The sequence below is a fragment of the Prionailurus viverrinus genome, chromosome D4, assembly GCF_022837055.1.
Source record: "Prionailurus viverrinus isolate Anna chromosome D4, UM_Priviv_1.0, whole genome shotgun sequence".
NCBI classification, from domain to species: domain Eukaryota; kingdom Metazoa; phylum Chordata; class Mammalia; order Carnivora; family Felidae; genus Prionailurus; species Prionailurus viverrinus.
This window is the reverse complement of record NC_062573.1, coordinates 6,125,383-6,143,016: the sequence shown is the minus strand read 5'-3', so window position 1 is coordinate 6,143,016 and position 17,634 is coordinate 6,125,383. Positions and strand designations below refer to the sequence as shown.

Here is a 17,634-nt window from a genome sequence, read left to right as displayed (position 1 = left end):
ATAATGCTGCTATAAACATCAGGTGCATGTACACCTTTGAATCTGTATTTTTGTATCCTTCGAGTAAATACCTAATATTGCAATTGCTGGGTCATAGGGTAGTTCTATTTTAAAATTTTTGAGGAGCCTTCATTTCGTTCTCCAGAGTGCTGCACCAGTTTGCATTCTCACCAACAATGTAAGAGGGTTCCTCTTTCTCTGCATACTTGCCAACACCTCTTGTTTCCTATGTTGTTAGTTTTAGCCATTCTGACTGATGTGTATCCCAGTCTGACTGGTGATATCTCATCGTAGTTTTGATTTGTATTTCTCTGATGATGAGTGATGTTGAGCTTCTTTTCATGTGTCTATTGGTCACCTGGATGTCTTCTTTGGAAAAAAATGTCTATTCATGTCTTCTGCCCATTTTTAAAACTGGATTATTTGTTTTCTGGGTGTTAAGGTTGATAAGTTCTGTATAGATCTTGAATACTAGCCCTTTATCAGACATGCCATTTGCACAAAGCTTCTCCCATTCTTTTTTTTTTAATATATGAAATTTATTGACAAACTGGTTTCCATACAACACCCAGTGCTCACCCCAAAAGGTGCCCTCCTCAATACCCATCACCCACCCTCGCCTCCCTCCCACCCCCCATCAACCCTCAGTTTATTCTCAGTTTTTAACAGTCTCTTATGCTTTGGCTCTCTCCCACTCTAACCTCTTTTTTTTTTTTTCCTTCCCCTCCCCCATGGGTTCCTGTTAAGTTTCTCAGGATCCACATAAGAGTGAAACCATATGGTATCTGTCTTTCTCTGTATGGCTTATTTCACTTAGCATCACACTCTCCAGTTCCATCCATGTTGCTACAAAAGGCCATATTTCATTTTTTTCTCATTGCCACGTAGTATTCCATTGTGTATATAAACCACAGTTTCTTTAACCATTCATCAGTTGATGGACATTTAGGCTCTTTCCATAATTTGGCTATTGTTGAGAGTGCTGCTATGAACATTGGGGTACAAGTGGCCCTATGCATCAGTACTCCTGTATCCCTTGGGTAAATTCCTAGCAGTGCTATTGCTGGGTCATAGGGTAGGTCTATTTTTAATTTTCTGAGGAACCTCCACACTGCTTTCCAGAGCGGCTGCACCAATTTGCATTCCCACCAACAGTGCAAGAGGGTTCCCATTTCTCCACATCCTCTCCAGCATCTATAGTCTCCTGATTTGTTCATTTTGGCCACTCTGACTGGCGTGAGGTGATACCTGAGTGTGGTTTTGATTTGTATTTCCCTGATAAGGAGCGACGCTGAACATCTTTTCATGTGCCTGTTGGCCATCCGGAAGTCTTCTTTAGAAAAGTGTCTATTCATGTTTTCTGCCCATTTCTTCACTGGGTTATTTGTTTTTCGGGTGTGGAGTTTGGTGAGCTCTTTATAGATTTTGGATACAAGCCCTTTGTCCGATATGTCATTTGCGAATATCTTTTCCCATTCCGTTGGTTGCCTTTTAGTTTTGTTGGTTGTTTCCTTTGCTGTGCAGAAGCTTTTTATCTTCATAAGGTCCCAGTAATTTACTTTTGCTTTTAATTCCCTTGCCTTTGGGGATGTGTCAAGTAAGAGATTGCTACGGCTGAGGTCAGAGAGGTCTTTTCCTGCTTTCTCCTCTAAGGTTTTGATGGTTTCCTGTCTCACATTTAGGTCCTTTATCCATTTTGAGTTTATTTTTGTGAATGGTGTCAGAAAGTGGTCTAGTTTCAACCTTCTGCATGTTGCTGTCCAGTTCTCCCAGCACCATTTGTTAAAGAGACTGTCTTTTTTCCATTGAATGTTCTTTCCTGCTTTGTCAAAGATGAGTTGGCCATACGTTTGTGGGTCTAGTTGTGGGGTTTCTATTCTATTCCATTGGTCTATGTGTCTGTTTTTGTGCCAATACCATGCTGTCTTGATGATGACAGCTTTGTAGTAGAGGCTAAAGTCTGGGATTGTGATGCCTCCTGCTTTGGTCTTCTTCAAAATTCCTTTCTATTCGGGGCCTTTTGTGGTTCCATATGAATTTTAGGATTGCTTGTTCTAGTTTCGAGAAGAATGCTAGTGCAATTTTGATTGGGATTGCATTGAATGTGTAGATAGCTTTGGGTAATATTGACATTTTGACAATATTTATTTTTCCAATCCATGAGCAGGGAATGTCTTTCCATTTCTTTAAATCTTCTTCAATTTCCTTCATAAGCTTTCTATAGTTTTCAGCATACAGATCCTTTATATCTTTGGTTAGATTTATTCCTAGGTATTTTATGCTTCTTGGTGCAATTGTGAATGGGATCAGTTTCTTTATTTGTCTTTCTGTTGCTTCATTGTTAGTGTATAAGAATGCAACTGATTTCTGTACATTGATTTTGTATCCTGCAACTTTGCTGAATTCCTGTATCAGTTCTAGCAGACTTTTGGTGGAGTCTATCGGATTTTCCATGTATAATATCATGTCATCTGCAAAAAGCGAAAGCTTGATTTCATCTTTGCCAATTTTGATGCCTTTGATTTCCTTTTGTTGTCTGATTGCTGATGCTAGAACTTCAAGTACTATGTTAAACAGCAGCGGTGAGAGTGGGCATCCTTGTCGTGTTCCTGATCTCAGGGAAAAAGCTCTCAGTTTTTCCCCATTGAGGATGATGTTAGCTGTGGGCTTTTCATAAATGGCTTTTATGATCTTTAAGTATGTTCCTTCTATCCCGACTTTCTCAAGGGTTTTTATTAAGAAAGGGTGCTGGATTTTGTCAAAGGCCTTTTCTGCATCGATTGACAGGATCATATGGTTCTTCTCTTTTTTTTTTTTTTTGTTAATGTGATGTATCACGTTGATTGATTTGCGAATGTTGAACCAGCCCTGCATCCCAGGAATGAATCCCACTTGATCATGGTGAATAATTCTTTTTATATGCCGTTGAATTCGATTTGCTAGTATCTTATTGAGAATTTTTGCATCCATATTCATCAGGGATATTGGCCTGTAGTTCTCTTTTTTTACTGGGTCTCTGTCTGGTTTAGGAATCAAAGTAATACTGGCTTCATAGAATGAGTCTGGACGTTTTCCTTCCCTTTCTATTTCTTGGAATAGCTTGAGAAGGATAGGTATTATCTCTGCTTTAAACGTCTGGTAGAACTCCCCTGGGAAGCCATCTGGTCCTGGACTCTTATTTGTTGAGAGATTTTTGATAACCGATTCAATTTCTTCGCTGGTTATGGGTCTGTTCAAGCTTTCTATTTCCTCCTGATTGAGTTTTGGAAGAGTGTGGGTGTTCAGGAATTTGTCCATTTCTTCCAGGTTGTCCAATTTGTAGGCATATAATTTTTCATAGTATTCCCTGATAATTGTTTGTATCTCTGAGGGATTGGTTGTAATAATTCCATTTTTATTCATGATTTTATCTATTTGGGTCATCTCCCTTTTCTTTTTGAGAAGCCTGGCTAGAGGTTTATCAATTTTGTTTATTTTTTCAAAAAACCAACTCTTGGTGTCGTTGATCTGCTCTACAGTTTTTTTAGATTCTATATTGTTTATTTCTGCTCTGATCTTTATTATTTCTCTTCTTCTGCTGGGTTTAGGCTGCCTTTGCTGTTCTGCTTCTAGTTCCTTTAGGTGTGCTGTTAGATTTTGTGTTTGGGATTTTTCTTGTTTCTTGAGATAGGCCTGGATTGCAATGTATTTTCCTCTCAGGACTGCCTTCGCTGCGTCCCAAAGCATTTGGATTGTTGTATTTTCATTTTCGTTTGTTTCCATATATTTTTTAATTTCTTCTCTAATTGCCTGGTTGACCCACTCATTCGTTAGTAGGGTGTTCTTTAACCTCCATGCTTTTGGAGGTTTTCCAGACTTTTTTCTGTGGTTGATTTCAAGCTTCATAGCATTGTGGTCTGAAAGTATGCATGGTATAATTTCAATTCTTGTAAACTTATGAAGGGCTGTTTTGTGACTCAGTATATGATCTATCTTGGAGAATGTTCCATGTACACTCGAGAAGAAAGTATATTCTGTTGCCTAGGGATGTAGAGTTCTAAATATATCTGTCGAAGTCCATCTGATCCAATGTCTCATTCAGGGTCCTTGTTTCTTTATTGACCGTGTGTCTAGATGATCTATCCATTTCTGTAAGTGGGGTGTTAAAGTCCCCTGCAATTACCACATTCTTATCGATAAGGTTGCTTATGTTTATGAGTAATTGTTTTATATATTTGGGGGCTCCGGTATTCGGCGCATAGACATTTATGATTGTTAGCTCTTCCTGATGGATAGACCCTGTAACTATTATATAATGTCCTTCTTCATCTCTTGTTACAGCCTTTAATTTAAAGTCTAGTTTGTCTGATATAAGTATGGCTACTCCAGCTTTCTTTTGGCTTCCAGTAGCATGATAAATAGTTCTCCATCCCCTCACTCTCAATCTAAAGGTGTCCTCAGGTCTAAAATGAGTCTCTTGTAGACAGCAAATAGATGGGTCTTGTTTTTTTATCCATTCTGATACCCTATGTCTTTTGGTTGGCGCATTTAATCCATTTACATTCAGTGTTATTATAGAAAGATACGGGTTTAGAGTCATTGTGATGTCTGTATGTTTTATGCTTGTAGTGATGTCTCTGGGACTTTGTCTCACAGGGTCCCCCTTAGGATCTCTTGTAGGGCTGGTTTAGTGGTGACAAATTCCTTCAGTTTTTGTTTGTTTGGGAAGACCTTTATCTCTCCTTCTATTCTAAATGACAGACTTGCTGGATAAAGGATTCTTGGCTGCATATTTTTTCTGTCTAGCACCCTGAAAATCTCGTGCCAATTCTTTCTGGCCTGCCAAGTTTCAAAAGAGAGATCAGTCACGAGTCTTATAGGTCTCCCTTTATATGTGAGGGCACGTTTACCCCTTGCTGCTTTCAGAATCTTCTCTTTATCCTTGTATTTTGCCAGTTTCACTATGATATGTCGTGCAGAAGATCGATTCAAGTTACGTCTGAAGGGAGTTCTCTGTGCCTCTTGGATTTCAATGCCTTTTTCCTTCCCCAGTTCAGGGAAGTTCTCAGCTATTATTTCTTCAAGTACCCCTTCAGCACCTTTCCCTCTCTCTTCCTCCTCTGGGATACCAATTATGCGTATATTATTTCTTTTTAGTGTATCACTTAGTTCTCTAATTTTCCCCTCATACTCCTGGATTTTTTTATCTCTCTTTTTCTCAGCTTCCTCTTTTTCCATAACTTTATCTTCTAGTTCACCTATTCTCTCCTCTGCCTCTTCAAGCCGAGCTGTGGTGGTTTCCATTTTGTTATGCATTTCGTTTAAAGCGTTTTTCAGCTCCTCGTGACTGTTCCTTAGTCCCTTGATCTCTGTAGCAAGAGATTCTCTGCTGTCCTGTATACTGTTTTCAAGCCCAGCGATTAATTTTATGACTATTATTCTAAATTCACTTTCTGTTATATTATTTAAATCCTTTTTGATCAGCTCATTAGCTGTTGTTATTTCCTGGAGATTCTTCTGAGGGGAATTCTTCCGCTTGGTCATTTTGGATAGTCCCTGGCGTGGTGAGGACCTACAGGGCACTTCCCCTGTGCTGTGGTGTATAGCTGGAGTTGGTGGGCGGGGCCGCAGTCAGACCTGATGTCTGCCCCCAGCCCACCGCTGGGGCCACAGTCAGACTGGTGTGTGCCTTCTCTTCCCCTCTCCTAGGGGCGGGATTCACTGTGGGGTGGTGTGGCCCGTCTGGGCTATTTGCACACTGCCAGGCTTGTGATGCTGGGGATCTGGCGTATTAGCTGGGGTGGGTAGGCAAGGTGCACAGGGCCAGGAGGGGCAGGCTTAGATCGCTTCTCCTTAGGTGATCCACTTCAGGAGGGGCCCTGTGGCAGCGGGAGGGAGTCAGATCCGCTGCTGGAGGTTTGGCTCCGCAGAAGCACAGAGTTGGGTGTTTGCGCAGAGCGAGTAAGTTCCCCGGCAGGAACTGGTTCTCTTTGGGATTTTGGCTGGGGGATGGGCGGGGGAGATGGCGCTGGCGAGCGCCTTTGTTCCCCACCAAACTGAGCTCTGTCGTCCGGGGGCTCAGCAGCTCTCCCTCCCTTTGTCCTCCAGCCTTCCCGCTTTCCGAGCAGAGCTGTTAACTTATGACCTCCCAGACGCTAAGTCGCGCTTGTTGTGGGAACACAGTCCGTCAGGCCCCTCCGCTTTTGCAAGCCAGACTCGGGGGCTCTGCTTGGCCAGCGAGCCGCCCCTGCGCCCCGGCTCCCTCCCGCCAGTCCGTGGAGCGCGCACCGCCTGGCCGCCCTTCCTACCCTCTTCCGTGGGCCTCTCATCTGCGTTTGGCTCCGGCGACTCCGTTCTGCTAATCCTCTGGCAGTTTTCTGGGTTATTTAGGCAGGTGTAGGTGGAATCTAAGTGATCAGCAGGACGTGCGGTGAGCCCAGCATCCTCCTAAGCCGCCATCTTGCCACCCATTCCCGCTTCTCCCATTCTGAGGTTGCCTTTTAGTTTGGTTGATTATTTCCTTCACAGTGCAGAAGATTTTTATTTTTGTTTATTTTTATTTACTTATTTTCATTAATGTTTGTGTATTTATTTATTCAAAAATGGGGACTATGTATATATTCTATACGGGAAAATATAATTATACTTTATTCATTAATACAAAAAACATTACTAAAACTTTTATTTTTTATTACATTTATTTATTTTTGAGAGAGACACAGCATAGTGGGGTAGGGGCAGAGAGAGAGGGAGACACAGAATCTGAAGCAGGCTCCAGGCTCCAAGCTGTCAGCACAGAGCCCAATGCGGGACTCCAACTCATGAGCTGTGAAATCACGACCTGAGCCAACATCAGATGCTTAACTGACTGAGCCATCCAGGGGCCCCAGGAGGAGATAATTTTAAAGCTAACAGGGGCTATGTCCTTTAGGCATTGTGATTTGATTTTTGTTATGAATTATTTGTGTAGTCCTTGGAAGCTTTTCAGCAGAACGGTAACAAGATTCAGATTTAAAAAACATCACTCTGGCTGCTGTATTGAGAATAAACTGAAGGAGAAAGGGGATGTGTGGAAGCAGGGGACCACCTAGGAACTACTGCAACAATGCAGTTAAGAAATGATACGTTGGGACGATAGCAGACGAAGTTGTGTAATTTTGATGAATACTGTATTTACTTGTAAGTTGGAACCAACAAGAGTTGCTGACAAATTGAGAATTGTGAAAGAAATGTTGGAGTCAAGGATTCCTATATTTTGGTTTGAACAACATGGACTTATCAGTAACTAAGATGGTAATGAAACAAATGTGTGAGCAGCTGAATGCAATGAGTCTGTAATCTATAACAATAAGATAACCAAAGTTTATTGAGGATTTACAAAATGCCAGACAATGTTCTAAGTTCATTCTGTGTTTTAACTCATTTAATCTCTTAAGGTGGGAATATGCTGTTACTATAAGATGGAATTAATCAATTAATTCACTCATTTATTCAATATCAATCCTATGGCAATGTCAGTGATTTTAGATATCATTATCTTTTTTGGAAGATAAAAAGATAAAGATAACAAGAGTTGATATCTGTTGTGCATTTATTATGTCCTTTACCATGAATCATCTCATTTAATTTCAATAATAACTTCTGAGGACAATGTAATTTTTATCCACACTTTACAGCTGATGTAACAGGGCTGAGGGGATGCTATATGTGCTCAGGGCCAACATTTAATGAGTGGCATAGCCCAGACCCAGTTCTTCTGAGTACTGAGCCTAAGGACTCAATTTTCCCCCTCTATACTCTCTTAGAAAAGGCACACCTCTATGACTTGAAGTCTCTCCCAAGGGAGGAGGGGACCTGCAGGATGCGAACTTAAAGCTAGATTTGTGTGCTCATGGTAGCAAGTGCAAATGGTGTGGGAGTTTGCAAAAGCCAGACTTACTCTTCCTGGACCATAATGTGGTGTCAGGAGAGGCTGACCCAGTGCATTGGCAACACTGGTGATGGAAGCTGACTAAGCCATTCCTAATTTCCCCCTGGAACTATGAACAGGCAAAGAGGAGCCCAGAGTATCCTTGAGATATGGGTCAGCCTCTCAGGTGGCTCTAGCAGCTCAGTCCCTGCTGCCCCTGCACAGGCTCCTCCCCAAGGTCTTTTAGGAATTTGAGGCCATTAGTCTGTTTTGATTCTTTACTTAACCAGGAGCTTAGAGACTTATCATAAGTGTTCTCCAAGGCTTGTAAAATGGTATCTCCTGCCTGTTTCTCTGGAGCTCAAGGACAGACAGACAGCTCATGAGGTCATGGGCTCACAGAGGCTTTCTTCTTACTTTTTGTTCCTGGTGTTCTCAACAGAAGCTGAGGATGCAGGAAATTGTATTAGAAGGTACCTCAGCTTGCTAAGGAGTGGCACAAGTCAGAGTGAGCTAGGAATTCTAGGCAGGCAAGGTGCGTCTCTGTGTCTAGAGGTCTGCATATGTATTCCATGTGGGTCTGTCTGGTGTTTCCTTGCTTGCACAATGTGGACATATGTATGTTTTCTTCTTGAGTTGTGTGTGTGTGTGTGTGTGTGTGTGTGTGTGTGTGTGTGATTGGCTCTCAGTATTATTTTTTCCCTCTCTTAGACCAAGAACATAGAAGTCTAATAAGAGCTGCCTCATTAAACAAGTGTAGAGCATTTGTGTACGTGATCTGGGATCTCCTAATCAGTCCCTTTGAACTCAAGTATTTGCCCCACTCTCTTTCTATAACTCCTTCTTTCATCTTTGTACAGACATCATAGTAAATTAAATGAGATTGCATAGTCTGAAGGGAGGCTTTTCACCAATCTGGGGGAGAAGTTTCCTGAATTTACTCATGACCAGCAATACATAAGAAGTCTTGACATCTCAGCTCAATGGTGTGTGTATGTGTGACATTGCATTTTGTTTATAAGTTATATGCATATATGTGATTCCAAATGTTAGAATGTGTTGTTGTTGTTGTTGTTGTTGTTGTTGTTGTTGTTTTCCATGTACATGTTTTAGGGGCTCTGGTTCTTTCCTGTGAACTCAAATATTTCCTTAACAATCTTTCAATAGTAGCCATATATATATTACTGAATTAAGGAGGCAGGTTCCTATGCATTTCCACTCCTGGGCAGGTGTCATATACTAACTCAGTGTCTGCAGTATGGCAGACTGGGCCCCAATCCTCAGTCTGGCCTTCATATATTTTGTGATCTTAGGAAGTGACTTCATCTCTCTGAGGTTAAGATTCTTCACTGGCAAAGGAGAGGCAACTATTCCTACTTCAAAATGCTATTTTGAGGATTAAATGAAGCAATGCACACAAATTGTTCAGTCCCATGCCTGGCACAATTGGTGCTCAGCAAAAAGGAGGTATTTTTATTATTTTTCCCCAAATCCAATGTTTGCCTCGTGGAGGTTCCTGTTTCACCATTGTCTGGAGCAGGACAAGTAGAATTCTGAGAGGACAGGCTTATCTTAAGGCTCCCTCTCATACTCCAAGGTCACAGTCTGACCTCCTGTCCACAGCTAATGGCCCAACTGCCTCCTTCTCGAGGTCCTGCCTGAATCAAAGTTCCTGGTTTGTTCCAGCCCTCTTGTTTTTTTCTGGTTTCTAAGTAAGGACTGACACAGCCTACATCAGTGAGCAGCCAGGACTCTGCATAAGGTTCAAGCACTGTCCTCCTTGGTAGCCATGAACAGAGATAAAACCAGTGCCACTGAGGAAGCTTGTGGTACTTGAGGATAACTCACTGTCCTGCTCCTACTCTTGAGTGAGAATGTCAGTCTTGATTCCCTCTTCAGGGCTATGTGGTTATCCTAACCTCTAGTCTAACTTCCAAATAGATACTGTGTCTGGAATCCACCATCAAACAGCCAAGTCATGGTGGGTATCAATTATCACTTTAGCTTCAGTTTTCCCATCTATAAAATGAGGACATGAAGTTTGCCTTATGTACTGAACAGTCCCTAAATATATACTTATTGTTTTCAGAGAAGTTAAAGCATGTGAAAGTCCTTTGTAAATTGTATGATGTATAAATGCGAATGGTCAATTTTTCTTAGAGGGAGGTAATGACATTTTGGACAAAGGTAGTTGACAAATAGCTTCTTTGGACACTCTAATAACGTTGTAATTTCTATGCAAAGTAGTTGAGTAGGAATTTTGTCAGACATATGTCGTGATTCTATCTGTTGCACTTAATTGTGCATACCTTTGCAATTTAGATAATGTACACTTTGTCGTCTCATAGTTAAAATGACTCTAATAATACCCATTTGTTAGGACTATAATGAGGATCTGATTTGAAAGGACATGTAACACACATGGAATAGTGCCTGGTGCTATTCTTAATTTTGGTTTGGAAACCTGGATTGGACACTTTTGGTAACAGGGAATTTTATATGACTTAAAGCAGGACTCAGCCAATTACACCAAAAGCCTGTGACATAGCCTTAGTAATTCTGTTCCAACTTAGGGAGATTCACCCCCTTTTTAAGAGGAAGTGACTGATATTTCTTTTCTGGTACTCATTTCACGTTTGAACATGCTTTGACATTAAGATATCAACTCCTTGAACATAAAGACTTCCCATTTCTTGGCGCCTGGGTGGCTCAGTCAGTTGAGCGACCGACTTCGGCTCAGGTCATGATCTCACGGTTTGTGAGTTCGAGCCCCGTGTTGGGCTCTGTGCTGCCAGCTCAGAGCCTGCAGCCTGCTTCTGATTCTGTGTCTCCCTCTCTCTCTGACCCTCCCCCACTCATGCTCTGTCTCTCTCTGCCTCAGAAATAAATAAACATTAAAAAAAATTTAAAAAAGACTTCCCATTTCTTGTTCACTGCTATTATCAATATGGGACTAAGCTGTTTTCAATAAATATTTGTTGAATAAAGAATAAGTGCTGTTTGTTTTTTGGAGAGGAAGAAACCTGGTTAATGTGAAGGTCTCATGTATATTGGAGCCAGAATGGGGCACACTCATGTACCAAGAGTTGTGAAAAATAAACAGAAAGGTAGCTAAAAAAATTTGCATAGAAAGAACCTCACTATAATGTTATGACATGTTCATGAACATTCTCCACTTTTCCCCATTGCCAGCAGAGAAAAAACAACATGAGGAGGGAGAACCAGAGCAGCCTGTCCGAGTTCCTCCTCCTGGGGCTCCCCATCCAGCCAGAGCAGCAGGGCATATTCTTCACCCTGTTCCTGGGCATGTACCTGACTACAGTGCTGGGGAACCTGCTCATCATCCTGCTCGTCAGGCTGGACTCTCGCTTTCACACGCCTATGTACTTCTTCCTTAGCCACTTGGCCTTCACTGATGTTTCCTTTTCATCTGTCACAGTTCCAAAGATGCTCATGAACATGCAGACTCAGCAACAATCCATTCCCTATGTGGGGTGCATTTCACAGGTGTATTTCTTAATATTTTTTGGTTGTCTTGACAATTTCCTTCTTGCAGTGATGGCATATGACATGTATGTGGCCATCTGTCAGCCACTCCACTACTCTACTGTCATGAGGCAGGAGCTATGTATCTCATTAGTGGCTGGATCTTGGTTCTTCTGTTACATTCATGCCCTGTTGCACACCCTCCTCTTGGTCCAACTGTCCTTCTGTGATAATACCATCCCTCACTTCTTTTGTGACCTCACTGTGCTCCTGAGGATAAGCTGCTCAGACATCTCTCTCAATGAGCTGATCATCTTTACTGAAGGAGGAATTCTTTTCATCCTGCCTTTGAGTAGTATCTTGGGCTCATATATTCATATAGGGACAACTGTCCTAAGGGTCCCCTCCACTAAAGGACTCTTTAAAGCCTTTTCTACCTGTGGCTCCCATCTTTTTGTGGTGTCTGTATACTATGGGACACTTGCAGGTGTTTACTTTTTCTCCTTATCATGGAACTTTAATGACAAAGACATAATTGCTTCAGTCATGTACACAGTAATTACCCCTATGCTGAACCCCTTTATCTATAGCCTGAGGAACAAAGATATAAAACAGGCCCTACAAATATTTGTCAATAGGGCTAACTTTTAAGTGACAATCACTAAATCCTCTTATTGCAGTTATGCACAGTGAGATACATCGACTAAAACTACTGTGTGATTGGCAACTCTGTGTAACTTAAAAAGAATATACATTCTTCTGTCATGTATGAGGTGTTGTCAATTGTCAACTAGGTCAAGTTTGTCACTTGGATTGTTAAGTATTCTTTACCCTTAATTTTTTCCTGCTTGTTCATCATCTCTTATGTGCACAAAATCTTATGCAAAACATGTTGCACAATTATAATTGTGGATTTGTTTCCCCTTTTAGACATGCCCAGTCATTGCTTGTAAATTTTATATACTATGTTATTGAGGACATGCAGATTTACCATCATGATCTGCTCCTGTGTACTGACTCTTTTAAAAAGTGGTGTGCTGAGGCTGGCTTGCGTTGGTTTCAAGCTAAATGTGAATGTCTCTTTCCGACTCCATATTCAATGACATCATGTTGGTAGACTGAAATCAGCCATAGTGGAAATAATTACACTGTAGAAATTGGCAAATGCTACAAAACAAGTCTCCTCAGAGAGCCATTTTATTCATTTAACATATGACTGCATTTATAAATAGGAGATATTTCTCTTTATCTCTAGCAGCAGCTCTTGCCTAAATATCTCATCTACTTCTTCTGATATTAGTATAGATATGCCAGATTTCTTTTGGTTACTGTTTACATGGTATTTATTTTCTATAACTTTTTTTTTTTTTTTTTAATTTTTTTTTTTCAACATTTATTTATTTTTGGGACAGAGAGAGACAGAGCATGAACGGGGAGGGGCAGAGAGAGAGGGAGACACAGAATCGGAAGCAGGCTCCAGGCTCTGAGCCATCAGCCCAGAGCCTGACGCGGGGCTCGAACTCCCGGACCGCGAGATCGTGACCTGGCTGAAGTCGGACGCTTAACCGACTGCGCCACCCAGGCGCCCCTATTTTCTATAACTTTAAACTGTTCTCTGTCTTTATATCTGTGAGGTGTCCCTTGTTAACACTGTGAAGTTTTGTTTTGTTTTTTATATAGATTCATAATCATTGTATTTATGGAGAATTTGATCTAGTAATATTTAATTATAATATATTTGGATTTATATTTTTCATATTACTATATGTTTTCTATTTGAGACATCTGTGTCATATTTATTCGTTCTCCCTTTTGATTAATTAAATATGTATTTTATAAACAAAGAAAAGAGGATAAAAACAAAAAAAACAGACTCTTAACTACAGAGAACAAATTGATGGCTACCAGATGGGACGGGGATGGGGGGATGGATGAAACAGGTGAAGAGATTAAGAGTACACTTATCATGATGAGCACTGAGTAATGCATAGAATTGTTAAATCACTATATTGTACACCTGGAACTAATATAACACTGTATGTTGATTATACTGGAATTAAAATTAAAAACAAATATATATTTTGTCATTCTATTTCCCCCTCTATTAACTTATTAACCATACTTATTATTAATATATGTTTTTCCTGTGCTTTATGTAGAGATGACTTCTTGCTTTCTCTTTAAGATTTTTTAATGTAGTATAATATAGATAACATGAAATTTATAATTTTAACTGCTTGAGGTATACAATTCAGTGGCATTTAGCACATTCATCCCCACCATCTCATTATAGGACTCCAAAAGGAAACTCTATGGAACATCAATGCAGTTGCCTACGTTGTAGCTATGAAAAAATAATGACAAAGATAACTATGAACCAGTGTAGAGGGATCGCCAGGATAAATTGTTAAGTGGGAAAAAAGCAATGTATAAAGCATATGCTGAGCATCTATAACTCAGTACTTTTTTTTGTAGCTCACTACTTTTTGTATAATAATGAAGGGGAAATAAAATATCATGTATCTGCCCATTAGAGGAAAAAGAAACACAGGAAGAATAAATCAGAAACTAGTGAGATTGCTTACCTACAGAAGGTAGGCAACAATGGGCAAGAAAGGATGGGAGATGAGTCTATTTATTTGTATGGTTTTGACTATGTTATCTTTTACCTAGTAAAAATTAATATGGTGGAAAAAACAAAAAAGAATAAAACAAAAAAAATAAACCTAGCTATATTTCAAACTAATACCATAATTAGACTAAATGGGAAAATAAAATACCTAATCTAAGTAATTCTTGAACACAGAATTTTATCTATATACCCATAGTAAAGAAAAAACTGTAAGCGAAGTTTTTAAGCTTCAGTTAATTTGTTATTACAGTGGTATGAGTTGAAGATTCTAAAATTACTTAACATGCATTCACATATATAGTAAATAAATAAACAAACATATTGTAGAAAAGGGAATGACTTCTCACTATCAGGGAAAGGAGCTATGTACATGGAAAAGGAGAGGCTAGAAAGAATTCTATGGCATCAAACTGGAATTGGAGATATCAGTTTGAACTCATGGGTTTTAATATGTATAAATAGATTGAATTTACATTATAGTAGTATCCATACTATTCCCAGTTCTCCATTCTTTCCGTCTGTCCCCTGACCCACTTTCTATGGGTAACCATCCCTTTAGTTTATTAGTTTGTAGTTTCTCTTTCCTGTGTTTCTGTTACATATATTTCCTGGTTGCATCCTCAGATCATTTAGAAGCTTTGTAAGCTATGAACACACCTCACGCCAAATGTGTTTTTTACCATTCTCCTTTAAAAGGGACCAAAGTTAACCTTCTGGAGAGGTCTCTGAACTTGAGAATACCAGGCATATACCCTCATACAATTACAATATATATTACAATATATATATATATATATATATATTACAATTACAATATATATTACACATATAAATATACATTACATACACATACACACTTATACACACAATGGAATATTACTCAGCCATAAAAAAATGAAATCTTGCCATTGGCAATGGGTGGAGCTACAGTGTATTATCCTAAGTGAAATAAGTCAGTCAGAGAAAAATAAATACCATATGACTTTACTCATATGTGGAATTTAAGAAACCAAACAAATGAACAAAGGGGAGGGGAGAAAGAGGGGGCAAACCAGGAAACAGACCCTTAACTATTGGGAATGAACTGATGGTTACCAGAGGGGAGGTGGGTGGGACATTGGGCTAAACAGGTGATGGGTATGAAGGAGTGCACTTGTTGTAATGAGCATGGGATGTTGTATGGAATTGCTGAATGTTGTGCACTGAAACTAATATTAAACTGCATGTTAACTAACTAGAATTTGAATAAAAAATAAAACATAAACATAAAAATAAAAGGGACAAAGTTACTAGAAAAATGGCTGATTCCAGGACTGGGGCCAGGACATGACAAGATTATCCAAGAAAATTTTGCTGAGCCTGAAAGGAAGTGCTCAATGAATCATAGAGACTCAGGAGCCAGCATGAAGGAGCTCCCAATGACCAAATCTGGAATAGTTTGAGCTTCAAGATGAATAGCAAATGCAGTGATTATAACTCAAAGAATAAAAAAGAATTAATAAGTCCACAATATATATAAATCAATGAAAAAAACAAATGAATGTGGGATAAGAGAAAGTTCCTTCTCATATATAACAAATAAAGGTAAAAGAAATGATAGAATTAGAAAATCATCATTTTGCCACCACATTTGCAATAATTTTTCATATAAGATTTACCAATGGATGTTAAACATAGTGGGTGAGATTTTAATGAGAAAAAATTATATGGTTTTAAAATACTACATATTTATAATCCAGATGATACAGATTAATTACAAAGGTTAAAATAGTAATTTTACAGTAGAGAACCTAGAAGACACCACCTTAACCAACTGATCAGGATAAAATCACTAGTTTGGTATCATGAAGCCAGGTTCACAGGAGGAGAGTGACAATGCCCTAAAAATGCCACCTCAGCAGTGGAGTCTCATGTCACTTTAAAGAAGAAACAGCTGGTACCAGTTTTCCAAGAGTCATCTACTATTTCTGCCACAGTGAACTATTATGATTTGTTTCTCTCTTGGTGTAGTGAGTTATCTCTCTACACTCATCAAGATCTACACTCATAGAGGGTAGGGTCTTTGCCTTTCTTGTTTATGGCTACATTCTCAGCCCTTAGTAGAAGTCCAGATACAGACTCAATGTTCAATGGAACAATGGATGAATAAAACAGCATATGCTCTCTTGTTTCTGTGCAATGGAGTCTTGTTGGCTGCTCTTGGGTGAGATGTTTTCCTGGAGCCAGTTTTCGGCAGAGTGAAGATATGTGAATCCACAGGTGTGAGTAATTAATGAGTGTGGTTAAAAATTTATTGTTTTCCCAGAAAATTGCAGTTTGAGATGTGACAGTCCTTTCTAGGTTTCTGAGATTCCCAGAACATCTTCATCCCCAGCAAATAGAAAAGCATTATGAGGGCAAAGAACCAGAGAAGCAAGTCCAAGTTCTTTCTCGTGCACTCCCTTATTGGGTGGGAGCAACAGGGTGTGTTTTTCATCCTGTTCCTGGGCATGTATCTGACCCCAGTTATGGGAGCCTGTTCATCACGCTGGACTCTCACCTCCTAAGTATATTCCTATGTATTTCTTCCTCAGCCACTTGACCCTCATGGATGTCTCCTTTTCATCTGTCACCATTCCTAAGATGCTGATAAACATGTATATTCCAGAAGAATCCATTCCCTATGCTTGGTGCATTTCACAAATGTATTTCTTCATCAATTTTAGTTGTATTGTAGCTTTCTTCTCACAGTGATGGCATATTACAGGTGTGTGGCCATCTATCACCCTCTTCATTATACCACCATCATGAGGGATGAGCTTTGTATCACCCTAGTGGCTAGGTCCTCATTTTTCTCTTATACCCATGCTCTGTTGCACACCTTCTTCATGGAGCAGTTGTCCTTCTGTGCAGGAGCTGTCATCCCCCACTTCTTTTGTGATCTTGCTATTGTGCTGCAGTCCTCCTGCTCAGACATCTCCTGCAATAAGCTGCTTATTCTCACTGAGAGAGGACTGATCTTCATCCTGCCACTGAGTGGTGTCTTAGGCTCATATATCTACATGGCAGGCATCATTCTGAAGAATGATTTGAGAAAGTCTCCAGAGCCTTGTCTATATGTGACTTCTACCTCTTTGTGGTGTTTTTGTACTATGGGACAATTGCTGGTATCTACTTTTTCCCTTCATCAGGCAACATAATTGCTTCTGTGAGGTACATGGTGGTCCCCCCATGCCAAACCCCTTCATCTACAGTCCGAAGAATAAGATTTTCTTATTTTCTTCAGAAAATCTTTAGAGCCAAGGACATACCTCAGTGTTGTTCGTTCAACCTTGCTGTCAGAGGTACTCATGGGGGCTGTAAACATGTCTCTTTAAAAAGTTGTAGTTTGGCCAGTTCTTATTAAGAATATTTTTAACTCTTAACCTTCTTTTCTTGGTCTCGTGTTACGCTTCCTCTCATATTTATGTTCACCTGATTGTTCTTTTTCCTTACCTGCTATCTGATTTGTGTGCATTAATGCTCTGCAGTGAAAATGCAAGCCCTCCTGTAACCTGATGAAATTCTCTGCAAGACTGTGAAACTTTGGCACCCATTTCTCTGGGCTTTAGGAAGTTTTAAAATCCTCATTTTTTTCTTTATAACCCTA

General features: G+C 39.9%; 1 protein-coding gene and 1 pseudogene across 1 annotated transcript; both read left to right on the top strand.

Moving 5' to 3' along the window:
- The first annotated feature begins 11,092 nt into the window (after positions 1-11,092).
- Positions 11,093-12,025, top strand: LOC125150482 (olfactory receptor 1J4-like). Its single transcript, XM_047830428.1, has one exon. It carries the CDS (start codon positions 11,096-11,098, stop codon positions 12,023-12,025), a length of 930 nt encoding a protein of 309 aa, XP_047686384.1. The 5' UTR covers positions 11,093-11,095.
- A 4,371-nt stretch (positions 12,026-16,396) lies between these two features.
- Positions 16,397-17,282, top strand: LOC125150481 (olfactory receptor 1J4-like; annotated as a pseudogene).
- Positions 17,283-17,634: the final 352 nt, after the last annotated feature.